Source organism: Talpa europaea, assembly GCF_964194135.1.
Source record: "Talpa europaea genome assembly, chromosome: 5".
Taxonomy (NCBI): Eukaryota; Metazoa; Chordata; class Mammalia; order Eulipotyphla; family Talpidae; genus Talpa; species Talpa europaea.
Genome location: NC_140071.1, coordinates 62,422,223 through 62,447,549, shown reverse-complemented (window position 1 = coordinate 62,447,549; position 25,327 = coordinate 62,422,223). Strand labels below are relative to the sequence as shown.

Below are 25,327 nucleotides of genomic sequence, written 5' to 3'. Positions count from 1 at the left end.
AAGGATGGTACAATATAACATATAATTTCCAAAATATACTCAGCATGGCAATTGAACCCCTTTTCTTTACACACACAGATTAATCTCTTTAGTGTATTTTCTAGAGCACACAATTTGAAAAACTGTCATAATTTGTTCTCTTTAGCCAACAGCATTTTCTGAATTAATATGACTACTGACCAAAAGTGGTGAGGGAATGGGCATGTGTGCATTAATGTAGACATAATTTATTAATTTTTTAAAGTTCATTATAAAATAACATATAATAGGAATGTGGGCAAAATGACCATATTTCTATATTATGTTGTTGACTTCTATTGCTGGATCTTAGATTTTTTTCCATTTTGTAAGTTAAATGCCTTTTGGGAGAAGTCAAGAAAAGAAGTACCTTGTATATTGTCCAAAGAATATCCAAATGTTCATTTATATCCCCTTCTCTTCTAAAATTTTATGTACTACCATTATTTGTATGGTTTCATATTTTTTTTAATATTTGATAATATCTCCTCCCCAACAATCAAATGAATAAAAATGAAGGTAAATTTTCCTACCAATTTCAGGAGTCCTCCGTGGAACTTCATTTGATGGAGAAGCAATGGAAGCAAGAAATTCATCCACCTGCTTTAAAGACAGGGCATTGTGAAGAGTTTCTAGAGGACAAATAGATGGCACCATGGAATACAACTCAAAGCCTGGGGGGAAAAAAACAAAATGAAAAGAAAAGTTGGACATTTAAAAATGTAATTAATTAAAATGGAAGACCATTGTTTAGAACTAGAAAGTTTAGGTCTTTTTAATCTATTACATGCAAACACATAATATTCTGAAGTCATGACACCAGATGCTATGCAATATGGGGTTGGAACAAGATGTGACAAAGATTTCATTTAAATGTAATCACATAGTATAGCATGCACACAATTTCATTCTATATTTTGGTAAAATCTAAAAATAATAAAGAAAAAATCGGGGCGGGAGCGAGAGAGACAAAAATATAATATTTCAGCATTTATTTTTTTTAAATCAGGATTATTTGATAGGTGATTAAACTGATGCCATGATGCGTCCCTGGTGCCAGGATGCTAAAGGTAATTTACTGAAAAACAACTATGTAAATAACTGTGAAGAGTAATTTTAAATACTTTCCTACTTTTACAGAGGCCAACAATACTCAGTTACCCCAAACAACATTCATTCATTTACGCTGGAATTAAAACCCCACAACATATTTCACATACCTTTAAGAATTAACATAATAATTCTATTGTTGGAAGCTGTCACCTGAGTAGTCAGGCCAAGTAAAACACAATACAGAATACAAATACATCTGCATTCAACAATGGCACAGAAATACAAAAATTTCATGAAACAAACCATGCAGTTATGTATTAACACCATCAGTGAAACAAAAGCATTTAAACATAGGTTTCTTTTTTTTTTAAACAAACAGGATAAAGTTGTTTTTTAAAATAAAAATTGCCTGTTTAACTTTTTCAACTGAATGGCTTTTAAAATTGCTTTTATACACTATTAGAATAATAAGTCTTTCTGTATTTACTCTTTCAAAAATTCAAACTAATATTCTTCCAAATGAAATACGTTTCATACATAAAGTTTCATATAAAGATTAACATTGTTAATTAAAAAGTGACTATTAAACTCAAATAAATGGCAAACTCTACTTCAATAGGCATGTGCTCATTTTATAAAATGACATACAACAAGAACTAAATACATCAAGTACTTATTTGATGTATTCAATTGTGGGGGAAAATAGTGACCTACGAACTGCCTGATTTTTAGGCAAAATAGGAAAACTTTGTTTAAAAGAGAACCTAATCTTCCTATGAAAATACCAAATGTTTTTATAAAACTGTTATATCTGATTTTCAGGAGCAAACCAAAGAATGACAGAATATTTCAAATGCTTAAAAAAAACCAAAACAATAAAACCATAAAACCATAACAGCAGCTAAAGCACCTAAGTTAAGCACTAAAGAAATTAGGCTTATACAATAATTATAATTATTTGAAGTACAAGATTCATGCAAATAAGCGCAAACCCTTTCTTTGCATTACACTAAACTTAACTTCCTTTCCTCAGAATGTTTATAAGTCATTTGTAACAATTATTTTCTTGTATTTGTCTGTTAAGATTTCATGGCAGACAAATGACATACAATCAAGTTCCTCTGGGCTACAGCTTTTTTTATTTATCTTTAGTAACTGTTCTCTTTAATGCACAATGAAAGGGTTAGCACAGCAATTTAAAAAGCCACCCTGCTGTCATGTTCAGGAGCTAGAAAAACATACCACTGGAGCCTAGAAATTCCACAGAGGAAATGGACCAGCACCTATAGAGGTGTGGGTGTTCTGCACAGAGGCCCAGAAAATAAGGTAAAGCACTGTCAGAAGATACTTGTTTCACCATGTTCCTTGAACTAAAGATGAAGGCAGGGATAAGTCCAAGATATGTGTTAAGGTGAAAATAACATGAAAGTTAGGAGAAATAAAAAGTGAAAGGGTCAAATGACAATTCATAGGACAGATAAGACAACACAGTATCAAAAAAGAAAAAAGAAATTTTGAAAACCCCAAAGAAATATATCCAGTGTTGAAAGAAACGTATTTTAAGTGCATTAAGTTGCACAGTACGTGAAAAATACACTTATTTTTTCAAAGCTTAAACCAAAAAAATATAAAATTACTCTATTCTCTGTTAAATGGAATAAATGTCTTTTTTAAATCTCCATTAAACACAGATTTATTTTATTAAAAACTTATACTAACTGGCTATACATACAAAAGCATTTTGTATAAAAATTAGTCCGTCTTAAACCTAAAAGGAATCTTCTAATCCTGAGACTTCCATTTCTCTTTCGACTTTGGTTTTAGAAACTGCAGCTGTATCAAATAAGGATGTTTTTCTTCAAAGAAAAACAGCTACTGAGGGAAAAGCACATTAAGCTTTAAGGCTAAATCTTTCATTTGTTGAGGATGAGCTCTTCTTATGACACCTTCAAGAAGTGTTAGTGCATTTTTATTTAGGTTTGCTATTAAAGGATCTGGAAGTGGGAGAACAATTAAACACTTGTGTTTAGATCTCTAGTCTGATAAAAGTTTTTGAAAAACCTGATTGTTTAAAAGACTTGTTTGCAATTAAAAAGAAAAAGTTATAAGGATAAAATATCTTCATTTTGAATAAAAGCAAAAAAAATGTTTTCTTATAAATTCTTTGGTCATGAACTATTTTTAAATGATCAGTAAATACTTGCTCTTGTCCAACAAGAACACACTGTGTGAGAGAAAGCTGTAATAGTACAATTCAATTTATAAATAATGGCCACAAACATCAGCCTCAATGAGTGAACTGGATTGATTATGACTTTCTAGATTTTACCTTAGTCTTCTTCCTATGAGGAGTTACCCAAATTTTAACAAAAAATGCCACATGGACTAGGAGAATGCTGGAATGCTAAATGAGGTTTTCAGAGTGCTACCGACCATGTGAGGTTTAGAAAAAGTCAGGGATGAATGATATTACACAGTGAAACCTACAACCCTTGGTTGCCAAGAACTTTTTAAAAGACACATCTCATTTTGCTATTTGACAAGTGTGCCTCTATATTATTGTTAAATGCTCCATAAAAAACCATGTGATCAGAAAAGGAATCAAGCAGGAAAAAAAAATCACCAAGAATAACGAAGAAACTAAAGACTTGCTGTAATTTTAAAATATTTGTAGACTGATCACTTGAGAAATTACAAGGAATTTACAGTTTTTTAATTATAATTAAAACTCATCATTGTGTTCATTTATAAGTTTGATGAGTAGTATTAAGTTATTGTGTAAATTACAGGTGAGAAGAAGGAGCTAGACAGTATCAATACTTCGGCAGAACAATTAAGTTGGAACTGTATGCCAACCAAAATTAAGGGCACAGAACTGAATGATACTGCATACCCCACATTTTGAAATAAAAGAAAAATAAAAAAGGATGAAGCAGGGGAGTATCTTTTAAAATAAAAGCAAAACGTACCATTGGTTGGGTGTCGAGCAAATGAGATAGAAAACCTTTTAACAGCAGAACCGCGTGTGGCGTCTGAGAAAGAGAAAAACAGGTACCTGAAATTCACAACAGCTACCAAAAGAAGAACACTTAAAAAAAGAGGGGAAAAACAAATATAAAAGGAAGTTAGAATTAGGTGACATGCAGAAGGCACAAAGAGAGAAGGTAATAAGCCAAATACTAGTTAAAATAACTGATATGGCTTGATGATAAAGGCAAAATGTTGATGAAATATACAAAAGAAAGAGAAGCAGAATGAGCTGGCAATCAGGTAAATCTATGTTTTACCGACTAAAGTAAATCTGTAGAGATATGAGAAAAAGTTTTAAATGAGGCTAATCCTGAAAGGGCTAATAAACACTCTGTCAACAAAAGGAGCACGCTTCCATGAGCCCCTGAAGACATTCTGAATATTAAAAACTCGGTATATTAACAATAGAAAGGATCACCTTCAATTAGGGATCCTAAAATACTCTCATCTTCTGTTCACTTTTGTAAAAATATCACCAACATGGTATTTTCTTCTACTTATAAACATTCTGTTCACTTCACTTAAATCAATATCAGTAAGTAAAATAAGGGTTAACAATGAACAAAAGTTTTAAAGATCGAATAAAGTTTTATTCTTTATAGTATGGCTCATTATCTAGAGGAAGAATACACACGATGCAGTTCTAAATTTCATTATTTCAACAAAATCCTCATTGAACAAGTAATATAAATCTACTCTAAATGCTGTTTGATGAAACATGGATCCAAGCTGGGTATAACACAACACTGATAGTCATTTAGGCAAAGGGTACAAGGAATCCACTTGAGTCAGTGAGTGATTAGATTTGCCTTTGAGAAATACTGTGTGCTCATGGGTGTGTGCATGAGTGTAGGTGTGAGTCTGTGTGTGCATGTGTGCACATACCATCTATGCAGCCAGAAGAGGTCAGCTTTTTACGATGAGTACGAGCATAATCCTGTAGGTTAGGTGCGCTTGAAGAACCCCCGAGCACCGAGGTGCTAAACAGGCCCGCACAGTGAGACCCTGATGGGAGTTAGAGAAAATACATACAACAACGGGTGTTCTTCCATTCACATTGGGAATTCATGCAGCATGCAATAACATGATTCTTACCAAACATACTTGGTAGTATCTTGAACAGACTCACAATAAGCTTGTAAAGTCAACTTTAATATAATCATCACCACCATTTATCATATGTACAACCGGGGGTATTTAACACTGGAAAAAAATACTGTCTTGGAGGAAAGTATTATGCCTATACAGTAACTAGACATATATATTAAAACTATTAAAAAGACTACCATGAAAATGAATTTAAGATGATAAGGGATTCTGTCAACCAATTTGCATTAGACAGCCATATAAAAAAAAGTCTGTGAGCATACATTAAGCCATATTAAATCAATATTTTTGAACGTATGTCTGTAAATGTGTATCATTCCTAATGCCCCTGAATTAATAACTATCAATATGTTATTACTTTATTATGAAATAAAGTAAATCAAAGCTTACTTATTTGTGAGAAGACCAGGAGAAAACAATTCCTTTTAGGTCATTGAGGCCTAAATCACTTTAAATTCTAATACTTAAATGATTTAAGATCTTAATAAGACCCCAATAAAATCCGTTATCAGCAAATGAAACACAGATAGTATAAACTCATGCGTAATTTGTAGCAAAATTTTTTATATACAAGTAAAACTCTTACCACTAGGTGAGGATTAAATAAATTTCTATTAAATACATTATGGTCCACCAAACGGAAGGGATAGTGTGTATGTATGGTATAAAATACATTTTATATATAATACATTTTATATATAATACATGCATATTACATATAACACATATGGATATTTTTGGCAAGAGACTATGGGAACATGAAAAGGTACCAACAAAGGCTATATATGCTCAACTAAAGAAAGATCTTTAAGTATGCAGGTATCCATGGACAATTCAAGTATTTAGTATAGAATTCATAGTACATAAATTATTGAAATTTCTAATAAAACTTGTATGTGATTTATTGAACTTATTTAGACAATAATAAAATGCCATTACCTCACACATTGTATCAACAATGAGCATAAGTCCAAGTAAGTTTAGAAAGGGCCTTTTCAATGTTGCTTTGGTTGAATGTTAGCAAAGAACCTACGTTGTTCTATAGGTAAATGTAGAGTATAACTGCCACTGTGTTTTGATTTTTCAGAAAAGATGCTCAAAAGGAATATATGCCCACATAGGGTTTATTTATAAAAATATATTTTTTGATCAGAAAAGCAGATGATTCTTTCTTATATGCATTAGTGTATGTTTATCTTAATTAAATGGAAAAAATAAAGTTTCCTTTTCAAAACTTGTTTGCATTTCAACATACAGAAGTCAAAATTAAAAGCAACATTGGCAATTTGACTAAGTAGTTTATATCGAGGGCATTCAAAAGGATTATAAAAACAAACGTATACTATTTCTTATCCATTTTCTTACAACTTTATTGTCTATTTTGAGTTGCACAATTCAAAATTTATGAATTAATATATATTAAAAACTAAAGCATAGCATTTGGTCATGCTTTCACCACTGAAAAGTTTTACATGTATATAATAGTGTGCTCAAGAAGGTTTGGAATACAAGTTTCTTTAGACTACATACCTAGAGTAGGGTTCTGCTTCTGTTCCACAAGAGTTCTTGGTGTTCGCAGATAATTAGTATTTTCAGATACAACCTGTATGAGGAAAGAAAAATAAATGAGATAAAATGGTAAAATAAATCCAAACATCCATACTTCATTTGCAGCCTGTTCCAGACAGACAAAGGTTAATAAGCTGTATGATAAATATTAGTAGAAATACATAAAACATGAAAGATCATGCAAGATCCCCTTTTGAAGGGAGTCCATTTCATATGAGGTCCTTGCAATGAAGTGGTGCGAAGCAGGCATTCAGAATGAAACATCATGTATGAAACAAGACAGATGGAAAGAAATAATTAATAAAGATTGATATAATTTCACACTCTTAAAAGAAGCCAAATGCCCACTCTTATACAGCTCCTGTATTTGAAGGGGGAAAAAACAATCACAAACAAAAGAAAAGACAGACAGAGACTGTTGAGATCACCATACAATTACTGATCCATGCACGGGATTTATCAGAGTAACCTTTAATAGTCACAGCTTAATGGATACCATAATCCCTTTTCCTATAATTAAATGCATTATATTTCCAAAAGGAAATTGCTGAAATTCTCCGAAAAGTCATGTTTAAGAGCAGACCTTTCAATGATTTTTTAAAAAAAAAGAGTATTTTAAGTTTCCAAATGCCATCACAGAAAGTCCTTCTGAAGTAATTTTATTTTGACCCAAATTATTGATGGGCATATATATGCTCATCACCTCTTATCTCAAAGAGAGCATTAAAATATTACACAACTGAGAAAATCCACACTGTATGTATCCCTAAAGATACTTCTAGATAATGGGAGGGAGAGAACAATTACTATTAGATGTATTCTGCTAATTAACACAGGGCCACAAAAATTTTGATATTTTTTGAAAAAGTTCCCATTCTCAGCAAATTCCAAATGGAATCTCATTTTTTCAGATACAGGGGGGTGTTATGAATTTTTTTATTATCAAATTATCTAGGTTTTCTTTTCTTTAATACTTTTAAGGATAACTGAGTCAAATAAAAATTTCTTTATTTTTACAAAATATTTATCCACGAGTTAAAGTTCCAGGAGGGTAAAATTTACTCATTATTTTTAAAGTCCTGGATATTTAAAACCTCCCAGTAAAAATGATAAAAACATGCAATGTAAGTGGTTTCTGTCCCTCAAATAATGTCTGACATCACAAGCACTTTAAAATGAATTCAAAATTAAAAAACAGAAGGATTTACTCTATGTAAAATATAAGGGATTAGATGTCCTCAAAGACAGCTGTTTGTTGCTCTGAATTCAGGGAGGAAAAATGTTTAATGAATTAAAGTGTAAAAACCTGTTGCCATGAGCCAAAAATACTGGATGTGAAAGCCAATGATTTGGGGGAGACAGGGGAAGAAGTGATTTGTTCCCCTGATCTGCGTCTTCGACGCCCAGTACCCACACCACTGGTATAATGCAGCCAGGTACCAGTACCCTCTGGGCTAGACACACTCAGGGGGCTCTCTTCCTGGAAGTGAGAAAGGGGGCAAAAAAAAAAAAAAAAAAAAAAAGCAGAGCATGCAAAGTTAGATACAACAGAGCCAAATGATCAGAAAGAAAAAAAAATACAGTTTGTTTGCATTTGCTTATCAATTTTTAAAAAACTATTAAACAGTAATTTGGGAGCCAAATTTCAGTGTTTGAAAACTGATAGGAATAACATAAATCTAACTGTACATGGTAACAATTATGAGGATTACCTTACTATCTTAATCATACAAGTTATTTATACTGCTTAATAGTTGTCCCTTCCCTCTTAACATTGGAAAGATTTTAACAATTTTTTTAGCTTAGCAATTTTTAAAATATTAAAGTATTCTGCTTAATTTTAAATAATCAAAGGTTTTATGCTATATTGGGCACACTTTTCAACCCAAAGCACTAAATAATCATACAGAGTTAAAAGAGTTTTCAATGTATATAATGTAGAAAAGGAAATCTCTCTGCCACATATTAAAAAAAAAAAAAATCAGACTCATAAGACGGATCCAAATTATACTTGCTTAAACTTTTCAAGTTATCTATTTGTTTACCCCCTCCAAAAATTACTAATAGAGTTCAGTAAGCAAAACATGCAGCAAACATTCTTATTTTATATGTTTGCATGTTCAGGTTTCAGACAGTGAGGACAGAGTAAAATCTACTTGCACAAAATGAAGAGAATAGTCTTTTTCTCTGTGTGTCTTTTGGAAGTACAAACTTCTGATATCCATGGAGGTGGTGGACGCTGGAAAAAGTCTTCAAGGTTTTACTTGAATAATTTACCTTGTAGAAGTAAAAGTTTAGCATGGCATAGAAATAATCTCTTGAAAGCAACTATTTATTTATGAGAAAAAGATTTATAAATCTGTTCTGTGTTTTAAGGGCCAACAAAGGGCAGTGATTTTGTTGAAGAGTTTATAAAAATAGGTGAATTGCAAAATAGACACACAAAACATTTTGCTGTATGAGTGTTATAGGCTTTTTTGGAAAGCAGGAGAGGGTTTAATGATGAAATTCTGAACAATCTGACTAACTGCAGACTGCTTTGTCCAACAACATCAAAATCACTGCCCCACACAAAGTGGTAGTTTCCATTATATTAATATATGTCATTTCCCAATTATCTGAAATTAAGGATACCTGAACATAACCCCAATTACTCATTTTAATCAATCTTTAATAGAATAATCCCCAAATCTATAAATACTTATCATTCTCTTTTATAATTAACTTAAAATATCACATTCACAGGAACAGTAACTACTATACAATTTCCAATATAAAATTATAACAACCTATTTTGTCAATGGACTTTTCCTAAACATAATTGTCAAATTGGGATACACACATATTTAAAATTTGAGAATCTTAAAGTACTGAAGTTTGTTCAATTTGGGGCTACAGAAATGAGCATAATTCTTTTTTTCATATGCCATGTTATTCTAAAACAACCTAACTTAAGACTTGGCATATTTAGTTGTAAACAAAAAATACTTTTCTACTTGAAAGTTGATGGCTAGTTCTATATTAAAGTTTAAAAGGTTAAATCTTGCCTTATACTTTTACTTGAGCATTTAGAAAACATTTATATGTACTGACTTCAATCAGTGCTGGAAAAATTATTACAAAGAGACTCCAAATAAAAATATTTAAATACACACAGATATTAAAGATTTACTTGAAAAGTTTCATTCCAAGTGTTGAACATCCCTTTTAAATGTTCTTTCAGTATCTACTTAAATTTGCAATTCTATTAGTGAGCATAATTCTAAATTATTTAATTACAAATTTAATACAAAGGTAAAACTTCAACTATATCATCGAATTTTCAGATTCCTATACTAATTTTTGGAATCAAGCTAACAATTCATGGTTTCATATCTTAATCCGCAATCACTGGAATCAGTCATTGATGAAGCATCTTTAGAAATATCTTCCTACTTTAAACCAAGAATTATTCCTAACCCATTAAATCAGACTTTAAGAATAACCTAAAGTGACAAGACAAAAAAATGGATTGGTTTTATCAAGTTCTTAGAAAGGCCTTTGTTATATTTTCTAATTACCTCCATGTTTTTGAAATTTGAAAATTAGACAGTTGACAAAATCTGTTAGGTTCCCAAGTTCCACAATTAAAGCTGTATTTTCTTTTCTGTCTTATTATAATATAGTTAGTTCAATTTATGAAAACATGGTCTGACACATATCCTTACTTCATTTGTAGCCATCTTCCTAGATCGTGGAAGCGGAGATTTCCTGTGTATATGAATTGGCTCTGATACCATAGGTTTGAACAGTATCACAGCTCGATCAGGCTCATCTTTTCTAGAAGTATGTGGTTCATCCTCATTATCAAATTTAGATCTCCTACCTTCATTCTGTGGACAAATAAAACAATATATATAATTCAGGAAAAATAAAAATCTCTTGCAATAAACTAATTAAACCACAAATTAGTGCTGTCATTTTCAGTAAGTATACAAGGTTGTTTACTTGAATTAATATTAATTGAACTCTTACAACAGCTAGTATTGTGAGATAGTTGACAGAGTCCCTGACTTCAAGAAATCCACTGCGGAAAATTAAACAAAAATAACAGCAAAAAGCCAGGTAAAACCAAGTGCTTAAGTAAATTTCATAAAATACCCAAATAAACAATAACAATAAATGACAATAAGAAAGAACTGAGATCAGTTTCATTACACAGGAATGGCATCAACCTGATCACAATTAAAACAATATCTGAATTTATAAATTTGAAAGGATTTCATAAATATTTCCAATAAATGTGATGATTGTATCAGTAACTATCATTCAGTGATGCATTAAATACTGAGCCAGTGATACAAGGACAAAATGATACTGAGCCAGTGATACAGGACAAAATGAATAAGATACTGTATCAAATTGCAAGCATCTCATAGTACAATATAGAAGTCAGACAAGCTAAAAAAAATTACACTTTATATGCAACTACAATAGAGTGGGAAAATTGCAGCATAGTTAAAAAGTAAAACACATATATTTTAAAAACATTTATTTTAAAGCAGTAAGAAGGAGCAAACTGAAACTAAATATAATTACACAAGAAACCTCACATATATCACACTAGCCAAAAGAAGCCAAACAGAAGTACATAAAACCCTCATCAAATTAAGAGGTACAGAAAATAAATGCCTTTAACCACATAAGGTAAAAACATTAAATAATCATCACAGTTAATAATAAGTGATTATAAGATAAAAGTGTCCACATACTCTAAATCTATTGAACTTATTTCTGGACAATTGTTGTCATTCAGAGATGATAATACCAAACACAGAAAATGAAATGAATCTAGATAAACTATTAGAATAAATAACAATAGATGGTAAGGTTGCTAAATATAAGTAATTTAAAAATGAGTTAAAAATCAGTATGACAATAACAGAAGTGGAATTGAAAAAAATCAGAATAGCATAAGAATTACAAAGAACTTAGAAATTAATCTGGCAGAAAAGGTACAAGACATAAAGAATAGCTAAATAAATTCAGAGAGATAGCAACTCCTTTGACTACAAGAATCAGTGCTATCAAAGTGTTACTTCTCTCAAAATTGATCTGCAGATTTAATGCAATCTCAAGAAAAATAAAAAAAATTTCCCTTTGGAATATCACAAAAGAATTATAACAATGCATGAAGCGTGAGATATTTAAGTTAATCTTGAAGCTCAAAAAGGTAGAGAACTTCTACTACCAGCCATCAATATTGTACAGTTAAAATTAAGACTGTTATTGGTAGAGAGAGACAGACAGATGAATGGAACATTACGAAGTTGGGAAACAAGCCTACCAGTATATGGACACAATAAATGTCCACAGCATAAGAAGTGTTATCATATATAGTAGGGAAAGGATGTGACTGTTCAATATGTGGTGCTAGGATTAGCTAATTGGAAAAGAATAACAAAACTGGACTATACATTTCAAATACATATCCAAAAAGGTCAATTTCTGTAGATTAAAGAAGAAAGGAAAATGATACTAGATGAAAGAAGAGATGCAAGAAGGAATAGATAAATAACAATGGGAATGCCAACTGTGTAGAAAGACCTAAACTGACCTGGAACACAGGCTCTAATACACATGGCTTATTTCACTAAGAAAACATGATAATATGTTCTAAGAGGACACTGTTCCAACACAATCAATATTACAAAAAAATTATAATATTCTAAGTCTAAATGAATATTAATTATAAACAATAATAACGATCTGTGGGATTTAAAATACATTTGCTAAATTACATATTAAAATACATGACAATAACAATGTACACGGTGAGGTAGGGACTTAAAATATTGAAGTGTTTTAAATGCTTATTACATTGTCTAGTAAGCAATAAAAACAGATTTTTTTTTAATGATACCAAAACACTAACCTAAAGGAAAAGATGGGTAACTTGGACTTCACTAATATTGAGCACTTCTTTTAATCAAAAAATATCAGTAAGAGAGTGAAAGGGAAGTTATAGAGTGGAAAAAGGTATTTTCAAATAAATGATGAAGAACTTAAATCCAAAACACAGAAAGAAACTACTACAAATCGGCAGGAAAAAAACAGACAATTTCCTTCAAGGTCAAAAGCCTTGAATAGGCATTCCATAAAGAAAGCATGTCCAGAGGTGCATAAATAGTATATGCTAATCTAAATGAATATATGTAAGGTGTTAATTCTTACTGATCTTGAGGAGAAAACAAATTTAACCACAAGGAGATTATCACTATATACCCTTCTGAAAATAGCTATTTAAAAACACCAACCACATTATGTGCTGAGAAAGATATAGTACTATCTTTAGAAAACAACTTGACTCTATCTTTTGAAGCTGAACTTATACATAACCTGTGACTTGGTGATTTTACTCCAAGATGTATATCCAAAATAAATGTGTACATATATTCACCAAAATATGTACAAGAATGTTCATAAAAAGCATCCATCTTCATAACTTGCAATAACAAATCATATCATCATCAAAGTGGAACAGATTAATAACCTGAACTTTGATTGTTTAATGGAATCCTACATGGCATTGAAATGCAGAACCGAATGGTTCAATCTTACAAACATAATGAAAGAAGTTAAGTCTACTCCCCATCCAAAACAAACTTTTATTTTGTGGTTTCATTCATATAAAGTTCAAAAATAGACAAATTATACATACTATGGTGCTAGAAATCATGACTGTAGGTATTTTTGGGAAAACAGAGTGAGGCAGTGTTTAGGGAGAGGAACAATTAGGTCTTCTGGAATGATGGTACTGTTCCACCTATACTCGAGCTGATGGTTTTATAACGTAAGACTGTTCATTTTATGGAAGGTCATGAAGGTATACCTTATGATTTAGGTACTGTTATCAATATGTATTATAATTTAGTAAAAAAGTTTCAAACTGAGTACATATTTAATTTTGTTAGGTTATTTTAAGGATCAAAACACAGCAAATCATGTCACATCTTTAGTACAGGGTTTAATATGAACTAGTTCTCAAGAAAACAATACCAAAACCAAAAACTATATTGTTATCCATTCTAAACACTGGGCTTATATGCAAAAAATTCTAAATAAGACAAAAAGAGTAAGTATTCTGACATGTATGGAGATCATGTCGTTTCCAATCAAACTTAAAATTTTTAAACTATCTTGCTAGTTAATAGTTGAGATAATTATAACACACAATAAAAATTCTCACAGAAAGCTCATGAAAATCTATTAACTATAGTATCCAGTCATTGAAGAGTTTTATCTTTATTACCTCTCTTGAAGCTGGCCTATATCCATAACCAGATGGTAAATTTTTATCTTCTTCACATCCTTTGGCTCCTGGACTAAAGTGTAATTCAACATGAAAGCGCTCCTCTGAAGAAAGATCCTAAAAAACATTATAGAACATTTTTCAAAATGAGGAAGTTCAAGATATTTATTTACCTCTGGTAACAAAAACATCAAGGACTCAGTTACCTTGTTAGGATCCTCGTAAAGCATGATAACAATCTGAGTCATGTAGTTGAGTTCATTGACAACATTTAAATAATCCATGGCTCGTTTCCACTGCTCATCCTTTGACTCCTGAACAAAAGTTATATAGTAAGTATATGCACTATTTGAAAGTCACTTTATTTTCATTATGGCAGTTTAGCTGCTTTGTTTCATGATGGTCGTGATATCACACAAGCAAGGTGAATACATGTACTATCCTTTCGAAAAACTCAATTATATTTAAGTGTCAATAAATTACATACATTTAAGTTAATTTTTTTTGAAAATCATTTATCCACAGTACTCAACTCTACTAGTAACGTTTAAAAAATAGTTTATAAAAAATAAAGAATCTTTTGAAATATTTTACTCATGTTGAAGTCTGAAGGAAAAGTTTTTAATACTAAGTCCCAAAGTAACTTAACATAGTGTCATGTTTTAAAAACAGAACACAGAATACTATCCTTAAGAGCAGTGCTATTTCTTCCTTACCAAGACTTTTAAAAAAATTTACTAAGGAAAGAGAGATTTGACCTATTCTGCAATGAAAAATCAAAAATTGGGAAGAGATTGAACAAGATTGTAAGTCTACTACAGGTTCTTACAAGGATAATATGAGTTTGGATAATAAATTATAATTCCAATAAATTTTTTTGAAATTTAGAGAACAGAATATCATTTTGCTACAGACTTAAATTTTCATTCTAGTAAATACATGTAATATATATAGTTTTTAAATCCCAGAAACACAGCTAATAAAAGAATGTAGATGTTTGACTTTTGCTTTATTTTTTTTATGTTTATCAGTTTATTAAATGATAAAGGACACAAATGAAGAGCCAGATAAAGATACATGGGGTCAGGTCTGGAAAGGTCCCCAATATAGGAGCTCCTGTCCCTGTAGAATTAGGTTACATCACTTTCCTGGTATGTGAATGTGATCAACAACCTGAAAGTTCTCTGAATCCTGAACCTCATGCTATTAGGATTTTTAAGGGGGCTTTATCACACTGGCCTGGTGGATCATTAACTTTACTCCCAGCCTCTCTCTCTTCTCTAGAGAACGGGGAGTGGGTGGGCAGCTTTTGATTTAGAAATTCGGGGTGAATACAACACACACTCAATAAGCTCTAGTTCTGTTGCCATTACAATAGTACAAATTATATCATCTTTCCTTGGATCACTATGAGGGTTTTCTAACTGGTGTTTTCATATCAATTGTTACCTATCAATTGTCTACATATCAACCAATGTCACTAACTTCCCAGTGAGCAACCTAGAAAAATTTCCCAGAAAAACATTAAAAATGACACCAGAAAGACTTCTCAATGCCTGTGATAAATTATGAAAGGAGAAAAATGAGTAGAGGGAAATTGCTAATTATAAGGGAGCCAAGAGTCAAAACTTGCTAAGATCAAAACAAAATTGTTTCTCATTCTCAGTCTCTCCAGAGGGCTATAATTAAAAAGTGGCTTTTAGGAAGAAAAGAAATACAAGAATCTATCAGGAGAACACAGATATGATTATAAAATACTTGCTAAGACTTCAGGAGAATCTGAGGAGTCCTTCAAGGCCTTTCAAAGACACAAAAAACTTTTTGAGTATAAGGGAAGCTAAATGGTTAAATTGTTCTCAGGCCTTAAAGTAAACATACACTCTCTCTCTCTCTCTCTCTCTCTCTCTCTCTCTAACTTTTTCTCTTTGAAGCTTATATTTACAGATGAATAATAGCAATAGTCTTGAGTTGAGCTTCAGAACCAGCTGACAACCAAAATAGAAAGAAACCTATTTTAAACAAAGTGCTTTCTAATTGGTTTGGCTAGATTAATGAACTCATTAGGTCCGACAGCTACTGTTAGTAGAACATGTTTATGTTTTTAGATTTTTTGCCCTTATTTCTCAAATTATTTAGTGCCATTTGTTTCCAAAAGGCTGTAAGAATTCAAGAGATGTTGAGTCCATGGGATAAGATACAGAATGGTTATCTTGGGTCTCCTCACTTAGAGGATCCTGAGTTTCTCTTATCCTCCTAATAGTGTTTAAGCTCTTGGTGTCAACAATTAACAGTCACCTGCAAAAATGATTAATACAGAGGTTTTAACTTGTCCCAAACCCACAGCCCTATGTCTATCTCTGTCTCTCACAGGCTGAGACAGAATCTCACTCCTTATACCTGTAGGTAGTGATTACACACACATTCAACAAAAAGTCGCTACGGAATATTGAGATCATTATACCTTTACCCCTTTAAGTAACAAAGAGGATGAAATATCATTCAGGGAGGAATGGGACAAGGGCCCCAGGACAGACAAAGGGAAAGGATTCAAGGACAGAACTTTGAACTTTGGTCATCCCACTGTTTTCATAGGGCTAGTAAATAAGAGATTAAATAAGGGAAGAGTCTAAAATCTCTTGAGGTAGAAATAAAGTAAACTGCGGTGCTACCCACCAATCTAGTAACTCTAAAAAACAACTGTGTATGTTCTGGGAGATGACCCAAACCCTATTTATTTAAAGTATCTTGGTTTAACCTTTGTCCTGTTATGACTCAACAGTCTCGTCAAACAAGGAAACTGGCCAAAAGAAGCTCAAAACCACATCCGTGTGTAAGCGCCTACTTCACATTCTATATCAGCAGTCTCAAGACCCAAGGAGATTCTCTGTTGAATCTGCCCACACTCTCTAGAGTGAATGTATACTACCGCTTGCAATAAAAACTTCATTCCTACTTCAACTACTCTGAAACATCATGAATTCTTTCTTACACTGAAGTCAAGGATATCTGAAGCCCCCTCTGTACCCTAGGCCTCATCAATAGGATCTTATCAACACTCAGGTACTCACTGTTAATGCAATAAGGATTAGTAAGTGTTAATAATAGCCACAAAGGGAGTCCAAAGTAGGAAAGGGCTTGTCCTTAAGAGGCCTGTGGATGTAATTTGTTTAATGGAATGTATTATAAATTATTTCATTTTGCTTTGCTTTTTAAATTATTACCTTGAAGAAAAATTCAGACCTTTGGATCCCTAAACTTTTCTGGGTAGGGAGCAGGTTGAAGAAAATTTCTCAGCTGCAAGCATGGAAAATGAAGGATCACCTAGACTGAAGTAATCAAGATGCTAAATTGTGAGGCCATGAGGTATTCTAAACAACTTCCTGGCAGTACAACAAATCATTAATTACAGAACAAGTAACATAAACATAGGTAGATTTCAAAATTGCTATGGACCAGTAACTGTGGCATGCCTTCTGTTTTCCCCTCTTTTGAAAAGATATACTACAGAAGTTACCCTCTGCCTATTCCATCATTGTATTTTGCGTACTTGAACGACAGATAATTAGTCTCTTCATTTCACAGGTATATGAACTAAGACTGAATTCTCTTGAGCACTCAGGTGTTACATCCAAGGGGCCCCATTCATATCTGAACCTGATCTAGATGTGTTCTTATTTATGTTATAATAGGATGAATTGGGGGGAATACTCGAGAAGAGGTTAAGTGGATTTTGCATGTGGGAAGTACATGGATTATGTGGTCAAGGGGCATATTGTGATAGAGTCTATTTTCCAAAGATAACTGCCATAATACATCCAATTCCAAGTACACATCTTACAATGTGATAGTGGCATGCCAATCATCCAGTAAAGTGGACTTATTTCCCTTCCCCTTTGAATGTGGATGGATTTCTGTGACTGCTTCAACCAATAAAGTTCAGGAAAAGTGACATACTGTGACTTCAGAAGTTAAGTCATTAAAATGTCTTGTACTTAGGCCTCCATGGAGGTGCAAGGGGTAAAGTCTCACCACTATGAAGCCATCCACAGCCACTGGAGCAAGAATTCAATCTCTGGCTAGTGAGCTAACCCACATGGCACTGCGGACCTCTCCTGTCTTATTCGCTGCTCTCCTTAGCAGTGTATTTCAGTCAATCTGCCCGTTCTCTTCCCTGCTCTGTCTCTGGTGAATCCTCCTACACCCCTGCACCTCTGGCCTGTATCCCAGTTCTTACATGCATAAATAAATAAATCTTTCACAATAAATAAAAAATAAAAATGCCTTGTACTTGTACTTTGTTTCCTCAAGAAACTCACTCTGGGTACTCAGCTGCCATATTTTGAAGAAGCAGGCCTCATAAAGAGGTCAGATATAGTTATTCTAACAAGTAACCAGAGCTTATGTCCCAACTTTCAGACAACATCAGAAATGAAAGGAAAACTTTGAAATGATTTGAATCCCAGCCAAGTCTGACTACAACCCCATGAGATACCGAAATGAAACTGTTTAAATAACCGGTCAAGTCTCTAAACTATGAGAAATACAAAAACTGAATATTTTAAGTCATTAAGTTTTGATATGATTCATTATATAGCAGTAGATTAGAGGCACAATGTCCAACCAAACACCAAGTCCTATCCATTCTAACCACTAAATAACTTAATTCATGAGTTTCTCTGTCCCACTGTCACCAGTCTATATACCATCATCAACAATATTTTGTGTTATTATTTGATTAAATGGATCTTGTTCGAAGGAAAGAGAATATATCTTTATCCCTAACTTCTAGCAAAATGCTTGGTATGAAGTAGACCCCTGACAAAAGAGTGTAAATAAAGAATTACTAAAATTGCCCAATAAAAACTGCATTGTTAGCAATTTGATTACAAATTCAAGGAAACATTTTTTCAGTAGATTGGAATAGCTTATTCTACTTACATTGCATAAGGCACCATAGCGAAGAATAGATAATAAAGAATGTACATGACTTTCACTAGTGAAATATAATCTGGTACGGACATGGCGTTCAGGAGACAAAACACCTCTGGAATACCTAAAGTTAGAAGCAAACAGTGTCAAAACAACCATATAGCCTAACTTTAGTAAGTACTGAAATTATTTTATTAAATAGCATTCAATCTTACTAGAAGTAAAAGACCAAAGTTAATACGTAACTCTTCCAATCACAAGTGAGTAATTGTCTTAGTATATCTTGCTCTAACATAAGTTAATAAGAAATAACGAGGAGTCTGAATTAGTCAAAGATGAGTCATTTTTAGTAGTTACTGTAAATAGGTCATTTTAGCTCCTCTAAAAGCAATGGAAAAAGTCATAATCCTAAAGAAGCTCACAGACATTTGTATTACTGAATGGGGTTCACACTGATAATCTCCTGTAATGACAATAAATAACCCCTTTTACTGTTCTGCTCAATTTCCCACAAAATTTGGAGCCAAAAAAGAACGTTGGTTGGAAGCTAACTATTAGGGATATCTATGTAATCCTTAGTTCGACAGCAAGGGACACACTCCTGATTTCTTCATAGGAACATTAAAAAGTAATTTACATTTGACACGTGAAAAATGGATGCACAGTAATACAAATCCCAGTACAATGTCTTACACAGGATGAAGTTTATTTACGGTGTCATCATCTTGTGTCCTCTGAAGGTCTGAACGAATTTTTCTGACTAGAGGAGTGCAGTAGCCTTTGGCAATCTCCAGTTTTTCAGCTTTAGTTATACCATACTCCTGAACAGAAAATAGATGACATTAGAAAAAAGGTATAAAGAAAAAGAGTTCTAGCAAGTACAGAATTGAATTATTCTTGTGAGAAACAAATACTTTTATTAGACCTTTTTTCAAGATTATACATTCCTAGTTTATATTACTGCTACTTCAGGTATACTATTCCCCAAACTCTTAAGCATAACTGAAAGGAGTTTTATGGTAGAAATGAAAAAAGCAAGTAACTTTGTAGAGGAGAGGATGAGTGGATGAATATAATTCTTATGAATAGTTTAACTCAATACGACCCTAAAAGAAAGACTGGAAAATGTTGGAATTGAAAATCATTAGGGGTAATTTATTTTTAGTCATAAACAAGGTATGAGTAAACAGGGATTCTCATACATTGTTCATCTCCAATAAAACTGGTAAGTTTCCTGGAGCTACAAATATTATCTTGAGTGCATGTAAAGACATATGTGTAGAAAAATGAAAGAAATTTTTAACAATAAAGGTCTCCAAATATAAGAAATCGGTTAAATAAATTAGTATTATATCACACCATTCAGCATTAGAAATAATAATAAATATATATATATACACATACACACATATAATAGGTTTACATATATGTAAAGCTATTGATGCTAAGTGAAATGAAAAAAAAATCAGGTTGTAGAGTAGTATAATGTTCCTGATTCTGTTTTTTGCAAAGAATACATTTGTTACATATATGCATTTATGAGAAAAATCATATCTGCACAACTAAGGGAAATGGTCTTCAAAGATTTTCCATAACATTGCAATGCTTTTCTCTAGTTGGTAATGTCCAAGTGACTTTTTTGCTATTGTTACATTTTCTGATTCACAACAAAGATATATTCCTTTGTAATAAATCTTTCCTACAATACAATGACATATTTTATTCATCTGTTATTATCAACTAAGACCAATAATTGTGAGATATCCTTGTTCTCATACATAATTATAAATCTTTCTGCCATAAAAGAATTTATTAAAACATCAGATGATGATATTTAAAAACTTATGTGGTGATACATAATGACAGTGTCACTGGACTTATACAGCAAGTGATATTATAAAAAAAAATAAATTATCTTCCAAGTTCAATAAATGTGTGCCTTTAAAAGAATTTTACCAACAAATTCAGTATCTAGATGTTTTTATTTACTGCACTGAACCCATGATTATTTTAAAACATCATTTTTAAATCAAGGGTTCTGATTGGTTAAAAAGTAAAAAGTTGATTCTATCATAGCACAAATACCTATCAAAATTAAAATTAGCTATTAAAATAACTAAAAGTAATATCCCCTGTTTGTCTCTCCCCACACATTTCTATAGCAGAGGTAGTAGATGCATAGTAAGTACCCAATAAATATTTAAATTGATTTATTCTATCCTGTTTTCAGTTATCTTGTTTGTTAATTTACTATTTTTCTTTAGGAGAGTCAACTTTTAAATTTTGAAGTCCTAAAATCAAAGCATTAGAAAATCAAATGATGGTCTTATGATTTAATATCTATTAAATATATCCATAAGATGATAAATATATTTAGTAATTTAATACAACAAATGAAAAGCTTAAATATGTAAGCTCACAAAGTTATGGGTTTTACAGGGACACGAAAACCAATTATCTTTTTTTCACCCATTGGTATACATTTTAAAAGTATTTAGTATAAAAAAATTAATTCCTAGGAATTAATTACCTGAGGGATAACAATATCTGCTAATGCCTTTGAAAGTCTATATAATTCCATTGTATTTTCTAATTTCAGGGAACCATTATGCTGGACATCATATTTTATACAGTCATATATATCAGGGATTTTACTTATGTCATATCTTCCATTTTTGGTTTTAAAGTCTTTCTCCAGCTTGGACCATCTGCGTAGCATAAGTTCTAATGTCTCACTGTGATAAAGTTGGATATCTAAAACAATATAACATCATTAGTACATTAAACTAAAAAGTGAGATTAAGAATATATATTAAAATTGATAGTTAGAAACTTCTTTAAAATATGAAAGTTGAAATTCTTAAGCTAGGAAATGTTACTATAGGCATATTTTGTAGACTTGACTAAAGTGACAACTACATAGGTGAGGAATTAGATTTCCCTATGTTATATACTTCAATAATATAAGAAAAAGAACAATAATTTATAATAAATCTTTTAAGTAGATACATTTCTATTCTTTATTTTGAGTCCAGATCATCTTGTCTACTCCTTCTTATTAATGCAGTTATTTCCTGCTTAACTATATGGCATTACTATATAACTAAATGCTTTCTTATCTTTTTTCTTGCTACCATGGATAAAATGCTATAACTTAGCTATTGTTCATTTGTTGGATACATATTAACGCATACCATCACATTATACAGTATGAGAAGTTTAATGTCTTAAGATCAGTGTATTTTATTTTAAAACATTTATAGTAATTAGAAATTCTTATTTGTTTTATACTCGAAGAAAAACATAATATCTACCTGATGATTTGGGATCTTCCATTCGATGTCTGATTTGAGAAGTCAAACTTTGTATCAAAGAATAAACTTTGTCACAGGTCTTCACGGGATTTTTAATTAAATGCATTGATTTGATAAGAGAAATGCTTCCAGAGGGAGTAAGCTACAAACAAGTAAAGTACATATTTTATAATGAGGTTATGTTCAATTGTCCAAGAGAACAATATACAAAATTGTATATGAGATGTGACAATTTGCTGACTCAATGTGTGTATGGTTCTAAACACTTGACATATATTTATATGACAATCCTATTATTGTCGTCATTTTTTCCCAGATGAGGTACTTAATAGAGGTTAAGCAACTTTCCCAAGATGAAGTCAATAGTGAATGAAGGAGTGGGACAAAGCAGCTGGTAGTCTACCTAAGTGCTGGTGCTCTTAACCACCATACTATTTATTATCATATGCTGAAGTTAGGTAGTATGACTCAATCTAACCTATAAGGTAAGTAACAATTCTATCAAAGAATTATACCTCTGCTTTAAGGTATCTGATAGGTAATAAGATAGTATGAAATGATGGAAAGAAAACTTATAGGCCAGTCATTCAGAGTGAATCTGTCATTGAAGACAGTTTTTCCACTGAAGACATCAGTTGATCCTGAATATTGTAGATAGCAGAAAAGTTCAGTAGCTCTTTAAGAGTCTTGTTAGGTTAAGGGGACAAAGTGAAGTTCAGAATTAGAGATATACCTAAAAGTATATAGTTTCAGAAAGATTGAAAGTAAAAGATAAAAAAGATATACTATGTAAAACCGATAAAAAGAAAATAAAAAAACAACTGTGGTGGCTATATTAATCGCAAAGTAAACTTGGGGGCAAAAAAAAAACCGCTGAAACACAGTGGGAAATTTTAACACACAACCGTAAAGAAGAGAAAACAGGCCAAAAAATCAGGAAGAATCTTTGTTTTTACTAAAATGTCAGTTAAAAAAAAAGAAAGGTACAGTTTTAAATAAAATAGGCACAAGGTCCGCCAGCCATCTTAGGACTATGGTGATTGATCACGGGTGCTCTGGTGATGGGAGAACTATGGGAACTACACCTGAGGGGAGACTCAATTACTGTAGAAAAATGAACAACAATGTAAGAAAATAAATTCAATAAAAATAATAAAGAAAAGGGCCTCCGCTGGTGGCGCAGCGGTTGAGCGCTGGACTGTGAGGCTGCCCGAAGCCTCTGCACCACGGGTTTGATCCCCAGCTGCTGGCGAGGGTCCCACACGGCGCAACAGACGTCTCCTGTCTCACCCGATGCTCCCCTCAGCAGTGTATTTGGTCGGTCTGCCTGTTCTGTTCCCCGCTCTGGCTCTGGTGAATTCTCTATCCTCCCGCACTTCTGACTGTACCCAGTGCTTGTATAAATAAATAAATATTTTAAAAATATATATAATAATAAAGAAAAATAAGTAGGTTTAGAAATTTTAAAAATATACTTCCAAATAACCTATGATCAAGAAGAAATCACAAAAGAAACGAGAGAATTTACTAACTTGCATAAATATCAAAATATATAGTCAAACTACTACATAAAGGGAAATTTTTAGTTTATAGTGCATATTTTAGAAAAGATTCAACATCTATTTAATTTTGGGTGAGGTGAGCATTTATCTAACACTAATGATATTAGTGTTCAAGAACTAGAAAAAGAGCAAAATAAACTACAAAAGTAGAAGGAATAAAATATTAACCATTAAAAAATTAATCAAATGCAAAACAAGTTCATAATTCACAGAACCGGTAATTCTGAAAGATAGTTTATTAACAAATAATAAACCTGATCAACCATGGTGAAACAGATCAAGAGGTAAAAAAAGACAGTAAGATGATACAAACATGAAAAATCTCCATAGATCCTGCAGACATTACAAAGAACTTAAAGAGGATATTATAAACAAACATCTAAAAGAACATAAATTTACTGACAAAAGACTTGATAACTGAAAACTATTAAATTTCTCTGAAACCCATAATTACAAGCTTCCCTGCAAAGAAAATGCCCCTAGCATCTACCATAGGATTTCTTTTTTTTTTTAAAAGATTTATTTATTGATTGATTGGTTTATTGATTTATACATACATACATACAAGCACTGGGTACAGTCAGAAGCGCGGGAGGGTGAGAGAATTCACCAGAGCCAGAGCGGGGAGCAGAGCAGGCAGAAGGACCGAAGTACACTGCTGAGGGGAGCAGCGGGCGGCAGGAGAGGTCTGCGCACCATGTGGGACCCTCCTCCGGTGGCCGGGGAGCAGCCGGGGATCGAACTAGCACTGCAGAGGCTGTGGGCAGCTTCGCAACCCAGCGCTCAACTGCTGCGCCACCAGGGAGGCCCTACCATAGGATTTCTTAACCAAACACTTAACTTTACCAAACATTTAATAAAACATAATTGTACAAACTATTCCACCAAAATAGGGCACCGTAAAAATTTTATAAGACAATTGCAATGCTGATATTATCAGCTGAAAAAACCTAAACAAGAATAAAAAAGTAAAAGTCAATCTCATTTATAAATATATTAAACAGAAGTGGCATGCAAAACTCCTAATCAAAAATACTAGGAAATTCAAACCAGTGACATGTTCTTTAAAAATTGAGTTTATTCTAGGAACCGAGTTAATTTCACATCCTCCAAAATAATAAGTTGTAATGGAGGAAATGAAAATATGATAAATTTCAATAACTTTGCATGATAAAAACACCTAGCAAAAGAGAAATGGAATTCCTTTATTTTGAGAGGGTAGCTATAAAAAAAATCTACGAAAAATTCACTTAATGGACAAATATTGAAATCTTTCTTTTTAAGAATGTGAATGAGAAAAAAAAAGACACTTTAATATTTTGAAGGTGCTAGCTAAACAAGACAAGAAAAAGAATAAAAAATATAAGGATTAGAAAGGGAGGAAAAAGACCTATGTGAAGTATAAACCCTAAGGACAGGTTTTTTGTTTTGTATTCCAAGTACCTAACATAAGC

The 25,327-nt window shown here is 32.2% G+C and overlaps 1 protein-coding gene across 14 annotated transcripts in view; it reads right to left on the bottom strand.

The window, feature by feature from the left end:
- Nucleotides 1-25,327, bottom strand: part of PPIP5K2 (diphosphoinositol pentakisphosphate kinase 2) — a gene marked incomplete at both ends in the record, with an annotated part of 58,212 nt that overhangs the window by 8,995 nt on the left and 23,890 nt on the right. For 2 of the 14 annotated variants that reach the window (XM_084234005.1, XM_084234006.1), the window contains 12 exons: nucleotides 552-692; nucleotides 4,041-4,103; nucleotides 4,987-5,106; nucleotides 6,739-6,811; nucleotides 8,084-8,257; nucleotides 10,485-10,649; nucleotides 14,069-14,185; nucleotides 14,275-14,382; nucleotides 19,007-19,121; nucleotides 19,691-19,818; nucleotides 21,528-21,751; nucleotides 22,312-22,453. In XM_084234005.1, coding sequence (XP_084090131.1) covers nucleotides 552-692; nucleotides 4,041-4,103; nucleotides 4,987-5,106; nucleotides 6,739-6,811; nucleotides 8,084-8,257; nucleotides 10,485-10,649; nucleotides 14,069-14,185; nucleotides 14,275-14,382; nucleotides 19,007-19,121; nucleotides 19,691-19,818; nucleotides 21,528-21,751; nucleotides 22,312-22,453 — 1,570 coding nt within the window. Of the gene's footprint in view, nucleotides 1-551; nucleotides 693-2,313; nucleotides 2,374-4,040; nucleotides 4,104-4,986; nucleotides 5,107-6,738; nucleotides 6,812-8,083; nucleotides 8,258-8,933; nucleotides 9,055-10,484; nucleotides 10,650-14,068; nucleotides 14,186-14,274; nucleotides 14,383-18,955; nucleotides 19,122-19,690; nucleotides 19,819-21,527; nucleotides 21,752-22,311; nucleotides 22,454-25,327 lie in introns of all 14 variants that reach the window. The other 12 variants (XM_084233997.1, XM_084233998.1, XM_084234000.1 and 9 more) reach the window with 10 other exon arrangements.